The following is a 26496-nucleotide window of genomic DNA, read 5'->3' as shown; positions in this document are numbered from 1 at the left end:
GTAACAAATTGTACACTTATGAACATCATAAATATATTAAATGCTATAAATTTTACATGCCAGTTCTCAAACCAAGGGCGTAGAACGGAAGAGAAGAACTGGCAATAAACTCTCCGCCACTCAAGTTTTTTGTTTTACACAACGTTTGTAAGGAGCTGCAACCATTATATCACGTTCCATATGACTTCTTAAGTAATTGTTTAAGCTATCGTGCAATATGCTTAAAAGAAGTATTTAGAATATCCATAACGCTGACCACCTGCATCCTGCACAATCCACATACTACATACACAATCACAACACAGCTGATTAAGAAATTTCATCTTTACGCTATGAATGTCATAGATCGTAATAGCGTCCCTATTCCTAAAAGGCCGGCAACACACTTGCGACCCATCTGGCACTGGGACTGTCACACATCTGGCAGTGTGTGAACATGAGTTAAAGGCCAGTTTGCCCGATGTTAATTATTATTATTTTATAAATTAAGTAATATTCTTTTGTGAATTCTAAATATAAAAGATTTATTGATAAATCCTCATTAAAATCAATTTCGTTGGCTAAAACATCGCTACAGATATAGTCATATAGATAGCTGAAATCGACATTGATATATAATAAAGATCATGGATAAAATATATAAAAGATTGATATCGTAATGTTTCGTTATATAAGTATGTTTTTGTAACTATAGTGTAGGTACTTCTAGTATTATGAAGTCAAAATGTCGCATCAGTGTTTGGTAACTTTTGATAAATTCTTTAAAACCGATGTCAACGAATTTAGACGAAGGATATACGCTCTGAAGATAAGCAAACCGGCGTGGCCGCTGTTTCAGTGTATCTTAACAACAAGAGCAAGAAAGACAGATGGATGCCAGCGACGCCAACTACGAACTAAACTTGGTGAACACCCCGATTGGAGTTGGCACACGAAATCCTTATGGTATGCGCTTCTATCCTACACCTGAGTTCGTTGCCGACCCACAAACAATAAGTTTTTTTCTTTTTTAATAAAGTTGCAAGGAGTTTATATTATGGATATTCTATTTTACTTTTCTTGTATGGTAAAAATAATAAATATGCTCATTCGCAAAGGATTGTTTGCTTTTTACCCACCGTATTTTTACAAAATTGGACGATTTTTGAGTACTTTATTTATATTTCTAACAAAAACAAAAAAGGAAATGCATAACTTTTATTACAGGATTTTATATTTTCAATTGGAACTGTTACATATAATTATTAACCTAGAATTCAAATTTAAAAATTAGTACTTTAGTTAAAACGGTAGGAGATGGACGTAATATAGACTGTACTGAGAAGAGATAGACATTATATATGTTTTAATTGCAATTGTAAGCGGTTGTACAGTTTGTGATAAAATTTTGTATAAATTGGTCCTATCGTATTTACAATAAACTCAGTCGGCGTGCTGGCTGGACGCCGTCTACTAATAAAGTAAATTTTAATTAATTTTAGTTTTGTAGCACGATACTCTAACGGATATAAACTAACCTTCAAAACAACAGTTTTAACTTTAAATAAAAAACTAAAATTATAATTAAAAAAAACAACTAATTAAATAAATAAATAAAATAAACTCTTTTTTTCTAAATGTCAAGTCTACTTTAAACTATTCTTATATAACATGTACATCATGTGTATGACAATTAATCAGCTGAAATCCTCTAAAAATAGCCATTGATTGATCAAGCCAAAGAAATCGGTATCAATTATCGTTGAACGCTATCACGGCATCAGAAAGTCAGTGCGCACCCGCGTTCATTCCACTAAACACGTATTCAATACTGTGCGATTTCACTGGCTGCTATTTGTAAGTTTTTTTCTCTAAGCATACTCTATGATACACATACTCTATGATGATAAAAATCAAATGTCAAAATGACGTTCGACTTCATGTTACTAATGGATTATATTTTGTTTTGATTTAGAAGTTTAAATTGTTTTGTTTTTAATTTAAGTAAACATTCATATGCAATATAGAACAACATTTATTTATTACTTAACGTCAATTTTTTAAATATCACCTTAACCCTTATATGATATGTACATTTTTATAAATCACAAAAAGGTTAATTAAAATTAAATTTTAATGTAAATTTGTGACCATTAAACTCGTTAAACCGTTCTTTTAATTATTATATAATAATTCTTTTATTATTAAAATACCCATAAGTTTTATTTCCAAAATTTACTTGCGGAGGAAACCTATCAAATTCTGACGAGATTTCACAATCGTTTCTTCGTAAAATTAAACAATTTTTTTTATTATCAAATGAATAATGATTATAGACATTTCAATATGTAGTGAAAACGAACGTTGCTTCGCAAGTGTTTTTGCCGTTTGCGACCTGATTTTCACATGCATTAAGCAATTTAAATTAACTATTAAACTGGTATCTAATGATTTCCACAAATGACCGAAAAATCGTTTGATAGCTACGATTGCTTTACATATATACAACAAACTCTATTTAAAGGCAAAGTAAAAATAATTTTAGCTGTAGTAAGCTACATTGTTTTTACTATTTACATGTTAAATTAAAATCGTTTCGATAAAGTTGAGAAACCTTTCCAATTCAATTTAATCTCGGTTCACCTGTATGCGTTCGTAAAATATAAAAACTGTAGCCGCATCCGGTTTCTAGCCATAAAAGGATGTATGCGTGGAAAATCGCGTGCAACAGTTTAATTTTATAAAATATGCAGAAATGGGTATACAACCCGAATCACGGGCAAGTTCTGCCTTAAATTCTGGGTGAAGACTGCCATTAGGCGTGGCAGATACGTCAGTCTTATCAACTTTCAATACAGAGATTTTTGATTCTAATACTGTCCCGATTCAGACGAATGACCTCAGAAATCAGATACACATGATCTCTCCATGTATCAAGAATAATAATAAAAACTTATATTTCCACATCTTTAATTTACATTTCAAATGTTTTTATTATTTACGTAACCTAAATGTTAGTCGCCTGTGGATGTGGCCTCTTGGATAAAGGCCTCTTCTAACTCTTTCCAGGTTCTATCATTGCCAATAGTCTGCCAGTCTTTTCCTGCTATTTCTATTAAGTCATCACCTACCGTCCACCCTCCGTATTTTTGGTATGCATTCCTTTTGCCGGGTGGTCCTTCCAATGTAATTTCTTTAACGTCCATCTGTTGTCCAGGTGTCTTATTACCAGCCCATTGTCATTATAATTTCATGCTTGTGATAGCACCTTAGTAGCTCTGTATGTTGATCTAATATTTAACTTATCACTATAGCAATCATTGTATTAAAAATCTATTAATAACGTATTTTTGTTCAATTTCCACATTATCAGCAATAATAAGGTTAGGTAATGCTAATTAATAAAAATCAATTAATGGGATTATTTATATTAAAATCAATTTAAAATGATGGGAAATGGTCAATCCTGAGACGTGTATTGGGAATGGTGAAAGGAGAATGGTAAATGGTGAAGGTCTCCGATTTTTAACGAATATTCTAGTTTTCAAAACAGAAGTTTGCTTATACCTAGTTAACAGTGAAAACATTTAGAACATTAAATGAAAAACGGCTCAATGTAAAAAGTTGCTAATACTTTTATTGTTTTTCTAAATAATGTCCGTTGCTACACATCGACGCATGCGATGGAACTACTGAGAAAAGCAGTGGACCCATGCTTACTTAGCTCTTCTATATCATTTTCATACGCTTTCGCCGCATCTTCACTCGAATTTTATGTTTAGTTCTTGGGAATAAATGAAAGTCACAGGGTGCCAAGTCAGGATTGTATGGCGGATGACTCGACACCTGTCATAGTCAAATATTAAAGAGCCCGTTTTGCAGAGTGCGCTGAAAAATTGTCGTGGTGAAGAAGGATCTTGATTCGAGGGCGCTTCTGTCGAATTCGACCAAAGAATGAGGCAATCATCTTTTTTCCTTGACTTCTTCCTTTCTTTACCTTAGTTGGCCGATACTCGAAAGGAAACACCCACACCCACACACATTTAAATAATTTCTCGCAGGAGAGAATTTCACACTGTGCACACTATCTCCAATTTTTTCAATCACAATTTTAGTAAATATTACGGACCACACGCTCATTGAATTATTTATAAGAACAGTATTAATAACACATCTATATCAAGAATTTAAATAATTATATATACTAAAAGCCGGATTCGAATCAAATGTCAGCAGAGTTTAATTCCGCAATCGTAAATGTTTGCTATACATTATATATTATTAAATATATGTTCTAATATTATCATTAAAAATAAAGCATTATAGGAACACTGCCAGAGAGACCTTTAATTTACTATTTTTAAGTTTTTAATTATTAGATAATTATTATATTAATTAAACTATGGTTAATACAGATAAACTGAAAACCAAATAATTAGTGTTGACCTTATATTTTTTTAATGCATTTATTTTTATTGACTAAATATTCTTAATCTACATGGTCATATTAATTATTAATAATACAATAGAAAATTAAAACAAACTTAAAATGTTTGATTCGTGTGGCAATGAACCTACCTCTTATACTTATTTGTTTTCAAATATATATAAGTCATAAAATATCGCTTCTAATCAATTGCAATTATAACAAACATGTTTATCATTATAATTTGTTTTCTTATATTCCCATTTCCGTTTATTGACGTAGTCAAAAACAATTGACGTCTTACACATTATTTAAAGATTACATAGGCGAAACACTTTCCCTGCCGGTGCGTAATACCTCAGATCTGTTTTATTCCGATTTTTCTACCTATGTCCGAAATTAATACAGGTGAAGAAAATCCTGATGATGATGAGCAAATCGAGGGGTGTCATGACACCTCCTATAAAGTAAACCACCCGTCTTAACGTGAATACATCCTTACTATATCCTAAACAAAGCAATTAACGGCATGTAACGGATGCACAGGGGGTAGTCCCCTGTGTCTATAATATAAAATAATCTAGTAACTAATACAAAAAAATACAGCTATTAATATAAATATAATATTATTTTTTACGATACATTAACCTTTATCAGCAAATATATATTAATATAAAACCATGACAGATTTGATTGATGAAAACCAGATTCATATCTACAAATATTAAAAACGTTTTGATTATTGAAAAGTCCATCATACAACAAAAAAAACATGAAAACGTTAGAAATTTTGGCGGATAAAGTACATACATAAGAGAACATATAAAATTTAATCAAATTTTACATAAATTGTTAGAAAATAATAATAAATGTAAAAATAACGTAATTTTCCTGTTATTTTGCATGTCATAATCACTGATTTGCGTTATCAAAACACGAGATGTTCAAACAAATACAGAATGATGATAAAGGATTATTTTAGTCTATTTTAGTTACTTTTTTTTAATTCTAATTAGTTTTGAAATCAGTTCTTAGAAACAAAACCGATCAACCAGAGATAAATTAGAGATAAAATATCACCCACGGTAATTCGGTCATGTGATTAATTGACATCACAAAAATAATTTAAATAGATATAATTACATGTAATCTAAGTAATCATCCGTCCTTTTTGTCCGATTACAATAGATGACTATTCAAAATGTATTGAATAATAATATATGTAAGTAACAAGTTTTATATACACTACGCGATAACATTGCAGTAATAATGATTGATTTAAGTGACGTAATATCGATTATATCTTGCAAATTTCTTCCTACTTGAGCCTATACAGGAATCATTGAGTTCCACTAGTCACTACCTACTGAGTAGGTCCTACTCCTTTTTAGTGTAATCAACCATAACAAACCAAGTATTTCGGTCTACGTTTTGGTGTTCGAATTGATTGTACAAAGCTTTGCTTTATCTGGTAAATTAGAGAAATGATAAGTTTAATAAATTATGGGGGAAACTATTTACTGCTTGTGTCATACATTATATAACGTTAATTATAAACATTAAATATAGCATTAAATATCATTTATAATATTAAAACAACATGCTCCAAAATTTGTTTATGGAATATGTCAAATGTACCTATATAACAATTTACAATAAAAACTCCTTTGAGGTAAAAAGTCGAAGTGGCCTGTAATTATTATTTTTACACGCACAAATAGATATATCATAAAATCTTGATGTTCTTATGATAATAACTTTCTTATTTAAATAAAAGATAAATTTTTGTTTGGCCATGTAAAGTAAATACGACAAATGAAACAAGAGATATTGTAATATTGCTTGTTATTACGATGTAATCAATACGGCTGCCTTCCTGGTTGGGTTTCCTACTAATAAACAGTCCTTAGATATTAAAACTTTTAGCATCTCATCGAAGAGATATAATATAACCTTTGTATCGCAACTAGTGTCCATGATAATGACAGGTGTTGTAGAACTATTCTACAACGTGGAACCCTAAAGGCCTAAACTTTTTTAGGTTTTGGTGTCTTTAAGCAAATATCATAAAATTTATTTAGTAGTCAATTAATGCCAAATTCAAAATCAAAATTGAATTCAAAATGTCAATTCCGGAATTAATCATATCCATTTCTTAAGATCCCGTTGTCGAAATGGAATACGTTTTTAAATACATTCCAGCTAAAGGCTATAGCTAAAATCACGAAAGGAAACTCGGCGCGAACTATTTCATTAATTTTTAACGTAACACTGGAATTACCGACTAAATTGCAGACTGCGTCGAGTGGCAATAACAGCCATATTTTACGAAATCTAGGTATAAAGAGGGAATTGACTACAGATAATTAGATTTTTTACACTCCCGATGCGCCACAGTAATCGCAGTTTTCATAGGATATCTCCATTGGTAATAACGTAGTATAAAAGTGGGAGAAACCAGACAAGTTTGATTGCGTAGTAGGCAGTTACAACGACCCTGCACTATTTTAGAATACGTTTCATAATATACATATTTTTTATGTGATTCCGCCATCGTACATACAATAATATATATTACTCTCCATCATAATAAGACAGGAAAGCATCCAAAATAAAAAACACTAAACTACGTGTAACGTTCCTTGATTTAAACACCCAACACCATACGGGCGAGTTTTAAGAAAATAAAGTCTATTGGTAAATATTATTAAAACAATAGCATCTAAACAAAGAAAGTACTCACTTGTTTAAAACTTTACTTACACCTAGGAACAAGGTTTATTGTTTGTTCTTGTGCTTAGGTGTAAATAGTTCGTATATTTTTTATTATTGACATGAGATACAAGAAATGACAGCTTAAATATGTAAATCGTAAAGGTTTAAACTCTCTAATCAGAGTTTGCCTTTCTGTAGATAAACCCCATTCCCCACCTAGTTACCTACGAGCTCAGGATGAAATTCGGACACTCAAGTCAATATTATTTCTTAATCTTATGTATTAGTAAATCAGTACTTACTTTAACAATGTCAATATGCGTAGGTTAAATATTTATTGACATAAGTGTGTATTTATTATTAAAAAAATATAAAGCTGTAATATGCTTGTTCATAACAAACAAAACTTAAAAATATTATCTAAGAAGAAATAATGCGTAATCCTAGCCCAGACAACATTGCGGGCGTCAGCCAATATGTAATAAACATATTTTATTGCTAAAATATTATTATCAATTCGACCTTCAGTTAATACCGATTCTAGAAATAAAAAAGATAATTAATGTTTGTCAATATCATTTATCAGGTACCTACGTGGGGCATGGGGCTTATCTGCAGGTGTGTGAACAAAATGTTAATAAAAACTAAATCTAAACATGTGCTTTAGTTCTAGTTCTTAGGTGTAAGAACAGTTTTTCAAATAAATAAAATAAAAGAGTACTTTTATTGAGACGCAATATTAATTAGAGAACAGTTTTCAATAACTATATATTTTATAAAACTACACAAATGTATGAGTATTTCAGTTGCAGAGAGAAGAGCAATTATTATTACATATTATTTTAATAAATACTGTGTTTATTATTTTAAATAATAAAATTAACATGAGCGACTAAGGTTTGGGTCTCAGACTTTTTTGTCATTTGTTTTTTCTAATAGCGTTTCACGATTGAAAACTATTTAAATAATATAAAAAACTTCGATTTGTTTTGTAAATCTATTATTCATTGTGTCCGATCGTAGAAATTGCAAATTATTTCATATCTAACAAAGTTTGGCTACATAGCGATTTGAACAGCTAAAAACATATTTTTACAAAGCACTTGCCGTGTTACACGGTACACGTAACATATACAAAAAAGTTAAAGTGAAAATGGGTCCTTACTAGGAATGGCCCAGTGGGAAGAAAAAAGCGTCCTTTCCTTTTTCCCCTGGATTGGAATTGTGGCGAAGAAGAGAGAGACATGGAAGAATTTGGAGGAGTCCTTCACCCCATTGAAGGTCGTGTAAACGTTAATAACAGAAACTTTAGGGAATTTAATGTTGTACTACATTAGAATTGGAATAGAGGACATGTTCGTATTGGGATTTGTAGTATTATTAAAAAAAAATATTGAACAAATGAATAAAGGTTCCTTAAGACAAAATTGTTTCCCTGTACGACCTATTTGCAGCTCGAACTTTAGCAGGCGGTATTTAATTTGCGTAGGATGTCATTTACTCCTTTCAAAGGCCCTTGGAATAAATATTTGATAAACGTTAATTATTTAGGTTTGATTCGAAAAAATGACCCAATTTTGCGTCACGGGAGTTTGACACGTTTATATATAACTTTTCAACTTTTAAATTAAAAATGTTACTTGCATTTTAAGCACGTTAATTCGTTTAATTAGAAGGGAACTGTTAACTGTTGCTGTTTATAACATATATCCAAAACTATGCGTATTAACAAACTAAAGACTTTATAAGTGGGGGGAGGATGGTCAGCAGTTCCTTCTACCTATGAAGACCTAAATCAGTCTTGTCGACCCTATCGCGAATGTCGATAATTCAGTGGACGGAGAAATTGAGGCCAAATTTTGTTTTACCGTAAACAAAATTATTGTAATTCAATTTAACAAGACAATGTAAGACAATCCATGCCGCGCACCGCCATGTGGAATTAGAACACACTGAAATATTTTCCACTAATTCCACTTAACCTATAAAAAAGAGCCGACTGAAGAGAGAATGCTACTATTTAGAGGTGAGACTACATGCTTGTATATGTCAAAAGCGTATTGGATTTAACATACGGGAGACATACACGGAAAGACAACTGAAATTGCTTTGTCTATGTAAGACATAGGTTTAAATAATTTTCTGTATCGTGCGAGTTAATGGTCAACAGAGATATATCCATTGGTTCATGGTCACGGACCACGGTTCAAACCCAGTTAGGGCTATGAGTAACTTAACGCTGCTCTTCGTGAAGAAAAAAAAATGTTTTTTTTTTATGTAGTTGGCAATTAAAACAGGATATTTCAAGATGTAAAATAATCGTATTTTTATTTTTCAGGAAATCACCAAAATTGGTAAACATCCAAGATGGTGTATTTTATTACAAGAATATCGAAAAGGTATGTTCATAAATTTTAAGAAACCATTGCTAATTTAAGCTGAAAGAACTTTTGAACAGTGTTAGTCTAGTGGTTTGAACAAGCAAATCTTATCCCTGAGGTCGTAGGTTCGATCCCCGACTGTACACCGATAGATTTTCTGTCTATGTACACATTTAACATTCGCTCGAACGGTGGAGGAAAATATCGTGAGGAAACGGGCTTACTTAGGCAGTGTGTCAGGCACAGGAGATCTCTTGTCTGTTAGATTGACGAAAGATCATGAAACAGATATAGAAATCTGAGGCCCGATTTAAACATGTTATAGTGGCACTGAATAAATTATTTTACCTTTTTTCCAACCAAAATTAATAACGTTGGAAAAAAATGTAGAAAATAGGTGCTTGATAAAATAAGCCAAAATATCATATACCTACGTTTTATAAAAAACATACTATACTTATTGATTTCATTAAATTGAAGACGAGTCCCAAACCGGCCGTTCAAGAGGACCCAAAAGTCATATGATATTTAAACAAGTTTTATATAAACAAATGTATTTATATGTTAAGATCAAAGATCACGTTATCTCGGAGGCACGGCACCCATCCCATATTGCATCAGTTGACGTTATCTATCTTTATTTATGTACGTTAAGAAAATACCATTTGTAATCTATATTAACTACTATTTTATATACTGTATCAATATTTTTATATTAGCTACGATTTTTACGATTTTTTAGCCTCAACGAAGAGTGAGTGAGTCCGCCGTGAGTCTCTTGAAGCGTGTCTTTTCGGGGGCTTAGTAAAGATGCCTTAGTAATAGTGTTTTGTTTGTAATAAATGCTATGTCTGTCTGTATGTATGTAGAAAGGCGAAAACTAAATTTGTACGATTTTTTTTTAATTGTTTTTTTAGTACAGGGGGCAAACGGGCAGGAGGCTCACCTGATGTTAAGTGATACCGCCGCCCATGGACACTCTCAATGCCAGAGGGCTCGTGAGTGCGATGCCGGCCCTTTAAGAATAAGTACGCTCAATTGAAAGGTCGTTTCGAAAAAAATCATACAATTTTGTTTTCGACTTTCTACATACATACAGACAGACAGACATAACATTTATTACAAACAAAACACACACACATACCGACACAAAAATGAAATAAAATGAGATATCAAAAGCAATAAAAAAATCCTTTTTCCATTCGATTCAATAAATTTCAAATAATGCACACACGCATAACACATGCGTGTGTGCTGTGGCTGTAATTGGCCCTGGCTCAGCATTATGCTGAGGAGCAGAATGTTCACAGCGCTGGTCATTTTGCCAGAGACCACAGCAGCTATTTTACAGTATACATTTACAGTTTTGCTAAGTCATCTTAACTAAGCGCCATGTGCTAGATCACTCTTCCGCTGTTGCACTACTCGCTGCACCTAACGTTGCAGAGCCATGATTTTTTCCTTCCACCGCACGATTAAACCTAACTTAAGACTAATAAGTATGTAATATAATAACACATACTCTATTATGGGAATGACACTAATGTTCAGTTTCTACCGCTTTCTACTGTATTCAATTGATATAGATTATCATAAATTATTTTAATCTATGGTATCTTCCCGCCTAAATCAGTGGACCTTTAACTAAAGTCTCTTTTCACCAGATAGTAAACATTATTTGCTAGAAAGGGATGATATAATTTAATTAAAATATTGTTCTTAAAGGAGATGGATATAATTGTATTTGAGGGTATGTATATTTTCATGACATTAACACATACTTAACACACATCCTTATAATTAATATAATTGTCTATTCTTTACATATAATCATTTTGTCGATCCGAAGTGGTGGAGGCCTGATGACCTGTACACACTGCACACAGGTGCACAACCTTTAACAGGCATCAGTCTCACTTAAGCAATAGCAGTGCTCCAAAGAAGAACGACAATTATTGTATATGTTTTTGTGAGAAAATAAATATATTATTATTATTATTATTATACTTAATGTCTTATAACACCTGTGTTTGAGTACATAGTTGTAACACTAGACTACTTATTCCATATATCACGGAATTTTTGCTTTCTGTTACCCACAGTACAGAGACTCCTTAGTGTGGGGCTAGCGATAGATGAACTTTGTCACAAACTATCTGTCCTACTCCACGTCCGAAGCTGTGTTAATGTTAATGCCCTAACAACACACAGTGTATAAAAGTATGACTATTGCGTTTTTAAAACACAAACTTTAAATATCAACTTGACCTTACACTATCGTTATATAAACATTTATATAACATGTTATGATAATTTCCATTAATTTGCTAATTAACCGTGAAATACTCTTCATATTATTATAAATAAAAAAACCTTAAACGTGCCTTTTTCCTAAATAAATATGAAGTTTTAAATGTATGTGAAAATGTGTATCTCGCATCAGAAGTTATTTATTTTCTATACTATTAGCTTATAGCCAACACAATAACACAACTATTAGTAATTGTAAACGTCTACGAATAATTAACGGAACATAAAAATATTAATCGTTTCGGAGACAGTACTAGGTTCTCGCAACGCCTTAAAAACGTTATAAACTATCATCTTAAACAACAGTTGCAGTCACGGATTACTAATAATTCCCAAGAAAATTATTAAATTTACATGCAATGTTCCATATTAAGTAGATTTAAATATTCTCTAGTTTATTACATGAACACAATTATAAATATCCTTTCTAGTCTGCCTACAATCATACAAAAAATATGTGAACGTCAGAGGGAATTATTTCCTGATCAACGAGAACAGAACCTGTTACCATCGACCTTGATAAACGCAGGTGTCTACTATCTATTATTCGAACAAAGGAGAAACAAAGGATTTGTTCACTTACGATAGGATAAATGTATTTGGAATTGTAAATAGTTTAGCAATATACAAATTTTGGTTTCGCTATCAGTACCTCTAGGTTTTACCCGGTAAAATTAGTAATTAGACGTGAATTCGTCGGTCTACATGGTATGTTCCTTTATCACAAAACCCCCTTAGTGGTATGATTATGATAGCATAACAATATTAACAGCTAGCGACCCCGAGGTTTGAATTTTGAATTGTTTTTTTATTTGTGTTGATAAAATCAATGTTTATAATTTTAATTGAATAAAACTTCAATGCTTTTTGTACAGTATCTAAGTATACAGTAAGAATTCTTTAAAAAAATGCTCTACTAGCATTTCACGTGACTGAAAATAATACAGATTGAAAGGTATACAACTTTCATTCCAAGTTTCACCAAAATCAATTCAGTTGTTTTATTAGCGTCGTGTTAATTTGTCAACAAGCAAATTTTCCACAGAACAACTCAGTGCCCCGCCCCAACCGGTTATTTTATCAATGCTGACATTATCTGACCTTTTATAGGGTTGCCAGGTTTAAAGAATATCATAAAATAAAATAAAATAAAATACGTTTATTTTGGAACATAAGATCTTCTAGGTATCACTTATTCCACGTCAATCAATTCGAACTTGTAGGCATCCCTACTCATCTACATAGATATTTGTTTGTCTCTGTAACATAGGTACATTAACGCCCAAAACCCAATTATTATCATCTCAGACCGTGACAGTCTCCTTATTTCTTCATCTGCATCCCAATAACCAAACCCTACGAAGACAATCCATTTTTGGCGACGGATAGAATGCAATCTTTTCGCTCTTTACACTCATATTTGATAACCAAATAAAGTAAATAAAACCGTTCAAATAATATTAAAATATACATGTCTATATTTAAAATATATCAAATAGCTTTTTAATTATTTTAAAAAATGGTGTAATTTGAAATCTTAAGATAGGATATTGGCACAATTGAACTGTCATTTTCAAACAAAAGTCTATCTAAATACACCCATCCGATCTACAATGGATAGCTTGTATCGAGAGATGGCAATCTGTCGATTGGGAATTGGCACACTTTTATCAATATTTGGTTTAAGATGTCTCTCCAGATGGTCAAAAATGGATTAAGATAGGTTATTGGGTCTGGGCGTTAGCGATTGTTAGATTATTCTTTCATTACTTTCAAAATAGGTTCTTTACACTACAACCTCATTTCATATATTGGTTTTCTTTGGCTAATTACCGGATTCATATTATGACGACAGTGTAAATAAAAGACAAACTTGAACTTGTTATTTTCATTCATTTCAAACCACGCAATATATCTTATGCAATCAGCGACCAAGCTCGCTAAGATATTTTTTAGAATTTAGCCTTACATTAAATAAATAAATAGTAAACGATTTGCGGTGCCAGATTTCCTTGGCTTGTATTTCTCCTATCTCCGTCAATTACTGGTGTTTTATGCCAGAAGTACTGTCAAAGTGAATTACATTTTTCTTCATTTTATAGCATGAATTTAATTAATATTCTATTTAGACCGTCTTTCGTGAATCGTGTCTCTTGTGAGGAATTAATCATCACATGGGACACCTTTAGATAATATTTATATATATGTAATTGCATGTCGTCTCACTTCAAATATCATTACCAAAACAGACGTTATCTAAACTGCTGCCTTCCAGTTTAAACTTATTTAAAAGCCACGCAACTTTCAACGTTACTCAGCAAGTAAAATAATTTAATACAAATAAACATTATAATATAACACATCATGATGATGTGGATGAAATTTATCACATTTTAATTGGCTTGAAATGTCATTAAAAGGAAAAACCCCAAAAAAGAATTAACCTGTTATTATATATTTGAGAGCAGTGTTAGCTAGTGGCTACAGCGTGCGACTCTCATACCTGAGGTCGTAGATTCGATCCCCGGCTGTGCACCAATGGACTTTCTTTCAATGTGCGCATTTAACATTTGCTCGAACGGTGAAGGAAAACATCGTGAGGAAACCGACATGTCTTAGACCCAAAAAGTCGATAATGTGTATCAGGCACTGGAGGTTGATCACCTACTTGCCTAATAGATTTAAAAATGATCAAGAAACAGATTCAGAAATCTGAGGCCAAGACCTATAGAGTTTGTAGCGCCACTGATTTATTTATTTTATATATTTGAAATGTTATTTCTAAGCATTACATTATCAAGACAATATCCGATAATCCAAAAATTAATTAATATGTGGAATTAAAGGGAAAAACTAAAAACAAATTGGCCAGTAATTGTTTATTTCAAGTAAAGGCACTTCACAACTTTTCCTGTTAAATTCTACGCTGTAATAAGAGACATGACAATTGAAAATTGGATTTAGTTTTTTTCTGAAGTTTATAACTATAACTATAGACATTAGACAAGAGAATCTTTATCGAAGCAATAATTACTATGAATAAATCTTAGATAAAATCATGCCGATAAGCTAATTTAGGTGTTTTTTTATTTGTATTGCACAATAACCTATAAAAGCATGACCCATTGGAGTTTGGATTGAACGTTCACATTTCTGATATGACGCAATATAACCTCTAACTGTGCTGACGAAATATCTAGCCCTATTACATTGCTTTTGGTTAAAATATAAAAATAATATATCCAGCTATATTTGTACAAAACTATTGTTAAAGTAGCATTCTGTAACTGCTTACGCGAAAATAGAAAGGAAAATTTGCCAATTTTTGTGCCAATTATCGTAATTCGTAAGATAGAATTTTGATTTCCATAAAAAGCATTTCTTTGTCGCCATTATACGCAAACATAGATAACATTATACACACGCATACTTGAAGTCTTACGCGAGTTTTGTTTGATTAGATGTAACACTAAGCCTACTTGTTCTTAGGGGCTCCCATCATGGGAGTCCCATGTGATGTGCGGGCTTTAGACCAATTTTGTGACAACCATATTTCGGTCTTGAATAAAGTTTTTATTATTTTATTTATGATTATTAAGTAACCAAGCTCAACCAAATTAAAATTCATTTATTTCTCGTAAGTAATGCTTTTGCCAACGTGACTTTCAGCTTACCTTTTAGAAAAACAAGCAAAATACCTCTCTTTTTATTATGAGATATGCCGCAAATAATACATAATTTTTGTGTTACTTCTCTTAACAAATTTTATAAAATATGTTTTTTTATTCAATTTAAGAGGCAAGAATTGAGTCCCATATGACGTATATGTAATAAAATGTTGACAAATTGAAAAACAGTTTGTTTAAATCAATAACAAACAATCGACAAACATTACATCTAATTTGTTTTCATGTAACGTAGGCATGACGCGTTGCCTTGACGTCAGTGACCCGCCCGCAAATTCGACCAATCACAGCGAGGCAACTATCAACTCTTTGTTAAAAGCGCGCGCGCACAAGTAACATTTTCATTCCACATTTGAAATCCCATTAAATGGGTGATAGAATAAAGTTTTATAAGTGGCTCATATACTTATTCAGTTTTAGCGATACAATTTAAAAATTTAATTTTAAATTAATCGAGTTTAAATTAATTAGCTATTTATTATTAAATAAATGAAATTTTTAAAAATGTTGCACTTCAAAACTATCCCCGAAGACTACATAAGGAAGACGGCCGAGTAAGTGTTTTTAAATTATTAAAAGGCACATGCAGACACAGGCAAGGCTGGTTGTTTTCGCTTCATAATATGAGCTTCCAGCTTCTTCTTCTGATTGTGCCATCTCCTTGCGAAGGTTGGCGTCATCATGGCTAATTTAATTTTGGATGCCGTGCTTCTAAACAATGACTTGGTGCTTTGACCAATCCATTGTCTAAGTTCTTTCAACCTAGACGTCTGCGGGCAGGTTTCCTTCTACCTGCCACTTTGACTTGTATAACTTGAAGGAGCTTGTATTTTTTTGTGTTACGTAAAACTTGTCCGAAATAATCAAGTTTTCTTTTCTTCAGTGTCATCAGCACTGCTTTGTTCTTCTGCATTCTGTCCAGCACAGTTGTATTTGTGGTCTGTCCATGGTGTTTAAAGCATTCGTTGATAAACCTAGACCTCAAACGCTTCCAGGTTAACTTAGTTTCCTGCATTTTTCAGTGTTGTAATTTGAGACTGTTTCTTTATTAAATCTCTTAATATGGTCTAAAATGTAGCAAGCACAGGTTGAAACTCTACATCAAACTATAAAGTATATAATCAGTGTAACGTTCAATATTATTCTATCAGTAATTTTATTTTAAATTTTCCTTAACAAAGAATTTTCCGATGAAATACCTTTGTTTTGTGAGATGTTTTGTCTATACTCAAGATATACCAAGACTCGTAGTAAAAGTTTATTCAAAATTTGGCGGACTCCTTTCGTTAGAAGGAAATAATAACTAAATTATATAATTTATTTAATCGTTTATACTTTAAGCAATTGTATTTAAAAGGTTATTAAACAAATTACTTCCAGACTAAATAGCCTGTTTGACATTTGTTTTGTGATTGTATATCAAGACTATCTCTGTGGTTATATTTACTTCATTCCAAATTTAAAAAACTTCATTCGAATATTGGCGGACTCCTTTCGTTCGAAAAATATAAATTAATCCTTTAGACTGTTTAATGTCATTTTCTTAATGATAATACATAATATCGTAATTATTGTGTGTAATAATTTTAATTAAATCCTGTTAATAACAAAATCAATAAATAGCCTCGAAATAACAATTTAAAATGATTAACGAAATTATCGTCCGATAAATATTTAGATTATAGTTAAATTGTAATTATTTTACTAGAACAAATTTAGTTGTAGATTAGGATAATTTTTCAATAAATTATCAAATAAAAGAAAACACTCTTTTACCGGATTGAAGCTATGTATTATTCTAAACTTATAATTATTTAACATAATTTTAAGGTTAGCACGCGCAACGTCGGATAAATTTAAAATTATGTTAAATAATTATAAGTTTACAATAAAACATAGCTTCAATCCGGTAACAAAATGTTTGCTTTAAAAATAAACAATAAAAGGTAGCCTAGCCTAACCTTAGAATTTAGGGGTAGGAAAAATAGATGTCGAAAAAAATTCACAAAATTCGGCCGAGCCATTTCGGAGGAGTTTAATTACAAACACCGTGACACGAGAATTTTATAGTATCGATAATTTAATTTTATGTCTTTTTCCAGATTTGCCCAGGTAGCTGTGAACTGCAGTCGGGCAGCTCACCAGACCGCTCTTCGTGGTAACAAGCTAAGCCCTCAAGTTGCCGCCTTAACACCGAAGGTTGGTCTTTTAGAGTATTAATTCAAAGTCCAGATAGATAACATATACATATTACGAATACCGAACTAGGTTAATGTTAGAAGCTGAATAAAAGACAGTGCCTATTAAATTTCAGTGACTATATATTATTATACATATATTTTATAATACAGAGTAGGTAAATCACAGAACAGATATTTATTTTATTTTTTACTTGGATTATGACATTTTCCTTTGAATTATTTTGTAGAGGGAGGGTAAGACTTGCTGAGTTTCTTGCCCGTTCTTCTCAGAACAAGGCCTCCTGGTTTTGCGAACGGATGAACGGATTTTGATTTGATTTGATTAATTTGAGTGTTACATATTATTCAATATGTAGTAGTTGTGTTAAATGAATGGCTTAACAAGATATTTAAGGAGTATTACGTGTCTTATTCTAAAGAAAAATCGTAAAAACAAATAAATAGCTGGGACCGCGGCTTACCCTGTTAAACATAGGAACAAAAATAATTAAGTCAGTGGCGCTACAACCTTTTTAGGTCTAGACTTCAGATTTCTGTAACTGTTTCATGATCATTTGTCTAAAGGCAAGGATGACCCTTTTGGCCTGACACACGCCGTCGTTTTTGTTTTCCTTCACCGTTCGAGATAAATAAATTGCGCACATAGAAAGGAAGTTGGACAGCCGGGGTTCGATCCTACAACCTCAGGGATGAGAGTTAAAGCCACTAGGCCATCAGCACTCAAGAACAAAAATCTATATATTTATAAACCTTTATGAAGAATAGTTTAACATTTTACTAAACACTTTTTAAGTTCTTCTCATTTCGCGCTCTGCAAAGTGCTTTTTTAGCTTTATTGGCTAAATTTTATCATCACAGGTCCGAGCCTTTATCGAGCGAAGTGCTGCTTTGTGCGAACCAGACCATGTGCACATTTGTGATGGATCCGAGGCTGAAGCGAACGCGTTAGTGGCTCTGATGCAAACTCAGGGCACACTGAAACCGCTGCCCAAGTATGATAACTGGTGAGTAAATAATATGCGTATAGTATCCAGTACCGGATTAGCCACGTAGCATGAGTAGCAAATGCTACGGGCCCTGTGAATTTGAGAGTCCCGCGCGCCACCTTCCCCGTAATAAAAAAAAATATTAACTCACTCATTCACTTCTCTAAAACCAGTCTGACAATAGATTTTGGTACAAAAACAGAATATAGAAAAAAAAACAGTTGTCTTTACATTATTTTTGAAATTCTTACATTCCATTACTAAATGGGTTCTCTTCGGTTTAGGTGTGGATGTCCTATAAACTTCGAGATTGCTTTACTATGGCTATATATCGATCAAATCGATCCCCTTAATGTAATAATATTAATTAAATACATAAGATTGTGAATTTTGTAATAAATAATATGTCTATGAACTCTGGTGGTTCTCCCCTTGGTTTGCAAACAACCTTGGCCTTCGCCTTCTCCCTTAGGTACAAAGAAGCCGACTTCTTTGAAAATACTTGGGTTGCCCACCAAGTCTGTAACTACATTTAGGAGAATTTATTGGGCCTTTGTTGATCTTAGAATGTGCAAATCATTGTTTAAATTATCAGGGTTGAACAATATGTCACCTTTTGCGTAATCTCTAAAATAATTACATAAAATTTAGATTACTTGAGTTGGTACTTGGTAGATTGTACGGGTGACCCTGGAAGTGGTGCTTTCCACCCTCTACGAATACGTATCGCAATACAGCGAGGAAATGCAGCGTTAAACGTACACTGCAAAACTTAGCAAACTTTTAAAATTTGTTTTAATTTTCTTTCCAATAATATTTTATTATTGAAGTTATACTTCTTTTGGTGCGATGGAGAAGATGAGAGTGAATTTTTACGAAGCGCGCGCACACCAACACCTGAATTCGACATCGTAAAGTTTTAGGTCTAGGTGGCATGGAAATCGATAACTACGTTCAATTTGTATATTCTACTATTTTTATATTTAGAACACGTGTTTCGTAACAGTACAATTAAACAGTGTGAATAAATAAATATTATATTGGTGTTTTTAGATCAATTTCATATACGACGGTTATAGTATTTACTAATAATTTATTGATTTAAATAAAATCTTTTTGATTAATTTTAAAATGTATTTAGTTATTTTTTTCCATACGCCAAAGAAGTATAACTTCTAACGCGTGTACATAAGTACACACACTCTTTTTTTTATAATTAGAAAGACAATAAAGTAAACAATGAATATCTGATCGTTGTCTTTTAATTACTTAAAGTATACCTTAATTTTTACACAGCTGGTTGGCTCGCACGGATCCAGCTGATGTCGCCAGAGTGGAGTCCCGTACTTTCATTTGTGCTGAGCGCGAGCGTGACGTGGTTCCAATCGCACGCGCAGGCCAGAAGAGTGCGTTAGGAAATTATATTGCACTACCTGACTATGAGAAAGCCGTTGCAGAACGTTTCCCAGGATGCATGAGAGGTAAGTTACCCTCTGTTAAATTTATTAGAATCATGCTCTATTTCGTGCAACGAAGTGTATGTCTATATATATACCTACACTTCATGTACTTGCATACACTTCGTTAAGTTACAGTATGTTTTAAAAATCCAGGGTTCGTCCCCAGTCAATTGAATTCTTTGATATCCTGTGAATTAAATGTATGCCTCAAATAGGTGTCGAAATAAAAAATATAATATTATTCCAGGTCGCACAATGTATGTAATACCGTTCTCAATGGGTCCAGTTGGGTCTCCGCTCTCGAAAATTGGTGTGGAAGTTACCGACTCGCCTTATGTCGCCTACTCCATGAGGGTTATGACCAGAATCGGTATGTATATCATCAGTTTCACTATCGGATGTTGAGGCAGAATATTAAATACCACCTCCACGTTTACCGTTCCATAACTGAGCGTTTTATAAAGCAGCTGCCTACTGAAGTATGTCTGAACCAAGTATGTATGTGCGTAAAGTACACATCTCAGAAGTGAAACTTCTTTGTAAATTACTTATTACTCATTAAAGTCATATTTATTACAGAAATAACATAATACATAAAAATATATCTAATAACTAACCTTAAAATTTAATTATTACAAAATATTATTAAAAGGAGTCCCTTTAGGCAAGGTTCCGAATATACTAGCAGCGTTCCCCCTTTGAATGTACAGTGTATGATCCCTCCATGTATTCGTATATTCTAGTATATTCACAGTGTTTGCACACTATATAGTTAATGTAAATAAAAGGTCTGCGTTTACTGCACAAGACGTTATGGGACAAAATTGCCATCTAAACTTTTCTATTGACGTTCATAAGTCTATTTGGTATATATGTCACCAAGTAGACTTATGAATATTATATAAAATTATATTGAGTTTTAATTTTCAATATTTATTTACAAACATAAATAATTATTTTTTAACTCAAATTCTTAATTTCCCAGGTGCTGCTGTGTTGGAAGCTCTTCGTAAGGACGAACACTTTGTGCGCTGTCTCCACTCAGTGGGACGGTCTGCGTCATCGGGCACCATAGGTTGGCCTTGCGACCCTGCAAGAACTATCATCCTTCACCGACCAGCTGACAATGAGATAGTTAGTTATGGTAAGTTTTACAGTGTCAGTAATGGAATTATATATAAAGTATGTGTACGACAATATTATTGCGAGCAAGTAATAAAAAACGCCGGAGATCTTCAAGGGGTTGTTTTTAATAAATCCAGGAGGAATTAAATTATAAATTAATATACCTTAGTAACAACATGAAAACAAATTTGGCTACCTTAAAAGGCGTTAACGAAGTTACACCGGATGCTAAGGGTATAAACACTTCTTCTTGACTTTACTGATTTTGACTGGGACTTTCACTAAAGTTAAGACTGATGAAAGATGCTGTCTTTAGATCGGTTGATGAGCATCTTCCTTTCTCCGTAAATCCTTTCCTACTGAAAAGCTAGGAATAAAAGGGAGGAAAAAAGGAAAATAAGGAATTAAGGAATAAAGAAGGAGAAAAGAAAGGCTAGGATTCGTTTTGACGTGACAACGACAAAATTACCTTCGTAATAAATCGATGAACGCCGGCTGCAGGCACGAGAAAGCAGGACTGTCACTGTCCCGTTACGCTCATTTTATGCTTACGCTGCATCTATTTCTCTTCCACGCGAAGGCTTAAGTATGCAATCATTTCTTCAATGTTTTGTTATGACGTTGTCACGATAAACTATCGTAATTTAGCGAATTTACAGACAATCGTTTTTAAGCAAGCTTATAAACAGGAACGCAGAGTTTAACATGTACGTGTGTTGGTACAGGTAGTGGCTACGGGGGCAACAGTCTTTTGGGTAAAAAGTGCTTCGCTCTGCGGCTGGGTTCCGTTATTGCGCGCCGGGAAGGATGGCTGGCAGAACATATGCTGGTAATTATTAACTGTATTAATATGACGAATACTTAAATATTTAATGATTTATTGTATGGAGTTAACCTAAACTTGAAGAACATTTCAACCAAAATAATACCTGATTAGCATTCTGGTTCTCTCAACACAATTTTATTTTCCATGTATTAGTAAGTAATAGTAAGAATTTAAATTGCAAGAATCTGGTACAAAAATGTTATGGTGGTACAATAAATTGGCATACGGCGTGCAAATTAATTTTGAAAGATATTATATATTGCGCAGAAGTATCATATTAGATTATTAAATATAGAGTTAAAGAAATATTATTACATTAATAAATCATAAATGAATAACTTTTTTAATTAAAGTATTACGATTTTAACCCTTAGTCGTAAGATCTTTGAATGTTTTTGGTAAATTATTATAAACCTTTTGCTTCTCTAGATCGTAGGTGTCACCGATCCAAAAGGTCGTAAGCGGTACATCGCTGCAGCATTCCCCTCGGCATGTGGGAAGACGAATTTGGCAATGATGACTCCAACTCTTCCCGGGTACAAGGTGGAGTGTGTGGGTGATGATATAGCCTGGATGAAATTTGACAAGAACGGCGTATTGAGAGCTATTAATCCTGAGAACGGGTTCTTCGGTGTTGCCCCAGGTAAATATTCTTCCATATTGACCGCGTAGGGTAGACTGGGTACGATTCAAACAATGCTAATGTCGTATGTTGTATCAGACCTATTTGTACAAGCGTGACAGAAACTTGTATTTTAAGTGTGCCGCCAGATTAAAAAAAATATATGTAAAGAACTGGAGAGCTTTTTATTGCTTCATATATGTATATAAAATATTTTATAAAATCAGTGGTACTACAACCATGTTAGGTTTGGGACTCAGATTGAAACATCTGTTTCATGATCATTTGGCAATCTAATAGGACAGGTGATTACCTCTAAGGCTGATTAGCCTTCCGTGCCTGACACACGCCGCCGTCGACTTTTGGGTCTAAGACACCACCCACCTGGGTATCGATGTATTTATTCACTGTTCGAGCGAATGCACACATAGACAGAAAGTTCATTTCTCCATTGATGCAGACTATGCAAACACTACAAACCTTTTAACTAAAAGTACAGAAAATACCACAAAACCGTGTGTAACCTTGATGAATAATATGTTTATTTGTACCGCCGTACAAATTTAAATTCCTTAAAGAGTTATAAACTATAACATTATAACAAACGGAGAGAAATTAAATAATTTATCTTCATCATCATATCATCATGGTCATGCCTTTAAAGAATACTATTGTTTTATAGGTACATCGTCGTCAACGAACCCAATTGCCATGGAGTCAGTATTCAAAGATACAGTATTCACGAATGTCGCGGAGACTAAAGATGGTGGTGTGTGGTGGGAGGGTATGGGAGGAGATCCTGAAGGTGTTACAGATTGGAAAGGACAGCCGTGGGACAAGACCAAGAAGACGCCAGCTGCGCATCCTAACTCAAGGTATTATAAACGATACAACAAATCACTTAAAAATACAATAGAGAAAAAAAGGCCAGGTCCTGCCGTTTGCCCCTGTTCTATAAAAAAAGTTAACATTTATTTGGTTCTACTATCATTATCCATACAATATATTTCCCGATATAGTTTCTATATATATACGTAAAAGTACCTAATTAAATCAGATGCTTTCTTCGCTCAACTAGTATAAAAAGTATCGCAGAACAGGGAGAAAATGTTGCCAGCGTTAAACGTACACTGTAGGAACTTATTAAATTTGTTTTAATTTTCTTTTTATTAATTTATAATTATTTTTATTATTAGTAGGTTAGGAAAATTGTAAATACTGTACATTTTACTGTCATATTTATAGAAATTGCGAGATTATAAAGTTTATTCAAATTTGTAAAGGCAAACTTTTAAATTTTCGGATATATTTATTTTTCTTCAGATTCTGCACACCAGCGGCCAACTGTCCGATCATAGATGGAGATTGGGAGAGTGCGGAAGGTGTACCGATTTCTGCGATATTGTTGGGCGGGCGGCGCCCTGCGGGTGTTCCACTAGTTGTCGAAGCCCGGGACTGGGCTCATGGAGTCTTCCTTGGGGCTTCCATGAGATCGGAAGCGACTGCAGCTGCTGAATATGCTGTGGGTTTTAAGTTTTGATGTTTTCTAAACATTGTTTTTGCAACTTTGCTAGATGTCGCTCTAGAACTTCTAAATCGAACTTTTAATGGCAACACTGATATGCAGGATTTTATACCTGATTAAAAAAAACCTTTTTTTTAGTTCCTCGGCGTAAAATTTAGCTTTTTGTAACACCGTTAGTATATTTTTAAATGTTCTGATGAATTGCAGGGAAAAGTAGTCATGCACGATCCTTTCGCAATGAGGCCATTCTTCGGTTATAACTTCGGCGAGTATCTCCAACATTGGCTGTCGATGCCACAAGCTGGTCGTCAGATGCCTAAGATCTTCCACGTTAACTGGTTCAGGAAAGACCAACAGGTATATCCAAATAGTTTAATGAGTATTTAATTATTTATCAAAATAATTTGCAATATTTCAAATAATTATACCATCATGGGAGCAGTGATCTTAGTTGCTTTCTTCTGTCTATGTATTTTCGCTCGAACAGTGAAAAAAAGCAACGTGAGGAAAACCAGTTTACCTTAGACCCAAAAAGTCAACAACGTGTGTCAGGCACAGGATGATCAGATCAGAACCTACTTGGTTATAAGATTAACAAATGATCATGAAACAGATACAGAAATCTGAGGCTTAGACCTAAAAAGGTTTTAGCGCCATAGATATTTTTATACCATCAAAAGTTATCAACGGTTATTAAACTAATTATGACAGAATCAGGCCAAGTAATAATTTCATTTATTTATTTTAGGGTAAATTCCTATGGCCTGGGTTCGGTGAGAATTCCCGCGTTTTGGACTGGGTTTTGCGCAGATGTGATGATGAGCAGTGTCACGTGGAGACTCCATTAGGTTTTGTGCCAAAACCAGGAGCTCTTAACTGTAGTAACCTTGGCGACATCAATATGAACGAATTGTTTAGCATTCCTAAGGACTTCTGGTTGCAAGAGGTAGGTTCATAAGTTTGTCTACCCTATTAGGTTAGTTATTGCACATAATACAAAATTAAGACAAATAATAAATTAAACAGACGTGCTCATAGAAATTTTCTTTTTTATACTAAACAACAGTTTTGTTATATTTATATCTAACAGGAAATCTTGATATATGTTTATATAAAATAATGCATATAGATTTTAAAATCTAAGTTAAATAACAAGTCTAAAGTTCCATAGTTGTTCCCTCACTCTATGAAAGCGATTTTCCTTTAGTTAAATGATTTCGATGTATTTTTTTTTTCTTTTCGTGTTTGTTATGTTTTTGCATATAAGGGCCTGTCACATTTAAACTTGGATTTTATTTTTCTTATGTATAATAAATAAAATGCCATCGGAAATATAATTTACATTAAAAAAATTTCAGGCTGATGCGATAGAAAAATACTTTAAGGAAGAAGTGGGTGAAGATTTACCGAATGAAATGTGGGACCAACTGATGACACTCAAGAAAAACATTCAAAAATCATAGACAATATTTCGATACCAAAGACAAGTTTATATGTAACGTATAAAATATAATAAATCAGCCCAAATCCAGTAACTACAACTGTCGTCACATTTTAATATTTATAATACTTTCATGTTTATTTTACTGTATATTATTAACAAGAATATTGTTTTGTATTTTAACAGATCTCTAGTCTTTTCTTATCTGGCAAAATTACGAATTATGTGGCTGTGTTAGATTAAGGATTTAATTTTAGATATAAGACTTCTATAAATAAACTTATTTTAAATGAAAACATATTTTTATTTACTAACGGACCACAGAATATAGCTTCATCTAAACTACAGTCTCACGTTAACATTACGGTGACACACAATCTTGCAAATTATTTGGTAGACCACCGATATTCAGGGTTGTGCCTAGGCACTTGAAGCTATCCTTACAAAAATCTAGTAACTAGCTATGTGTGAGAATTGGAATTTTTGATAAAAACCTAAGAGAACATTTAATTTTGGTCTATTGTTAGTAATCTATAAATTTATTACATAATCAAAAACAAGAAATATGTTTTATAAAAAACTTCAGCTAGTGGCATCTCTTTTAATTTCAATCCTATTTTATACCGTAAAAATGTAGTTTGCTACTATAGTTCTACCGAATTCTCATGATAAATAGGGAAATAAAAAATTGGTTCAATTTTTATTTATGTCTAGTATTTATAAACATGAAGTAATAAACATAATTTGTATATAGAATGTTGCTATACTTCAGTTTCTTAAGATATTTTTATGATATTATAAATTAATGTACTA

The 26496-nt window shown here is 32.8% G+C and overlaps 1 protein-coding gene across 2 annotated transcripts; it reads left to right on the top strand.

Annotated features, from left to right (window-relative positions):
- The first annotated feature begins 1731 nt into the window (after positions 1–1731).
- On the top strand, positions 1732–25979 carry LOC110996816 (phosphoenolpyruvate carboxykinase [GTP]). Of its 2 annotated transcripts, XM_022264672.2 has the most exons (14): positions 1732–1836; positions 9459–9519; positions 17600–17696; positions 18557–18702; positions 19981–20165; positions 20392–20514; positions 21130–21288; positions 21995–22098; positions 22525–22738; positions 23400–23592; positions 24041–24239; positions 24450–24599; positions 24991–25188; positions 25601–25979. In XM_022264672.2, exons 2-14 carry the CDS (start codon positions 9488–9490, stop codon positions 25703–25705), a joined length of 1905 nt encoding a protein of 634 aa, XP_022120364.2. In that variant the 5' UTR covers positions 1732–1836; positions 9459–9487; the 3' UTR covers positions 25706–25979. The 2 variants fall into 2 exon arrangements, with proteins under 2 accessions (XP_022120364.2, XP_022120363.2); XM_022264671.2 differs by lacking the exons at positions 1732–1836; positions 9459–9519 and adding an exon at positions 15880–16051.
- The last annotated feature ends 517 nt before the right edge of the window (positions 25980–26496 follow it).

This window comes from Pieris rapae, chromosome 5 (genome assembly GCF_905147795.1).
Source record: "Pieris rapae chromosome 5, ilPieRapa1.1, whole genome shotgun sequence".
Taxonomy (NCBI): Eukaryota; Metazoa; Arthropoda; class Insecta; order Lepidoptera; family Pieridae; genus Pieris; species Pieris rapae.
This window is presented reverse-complemented; position numbering and strand designations above follow the sequence as displayed.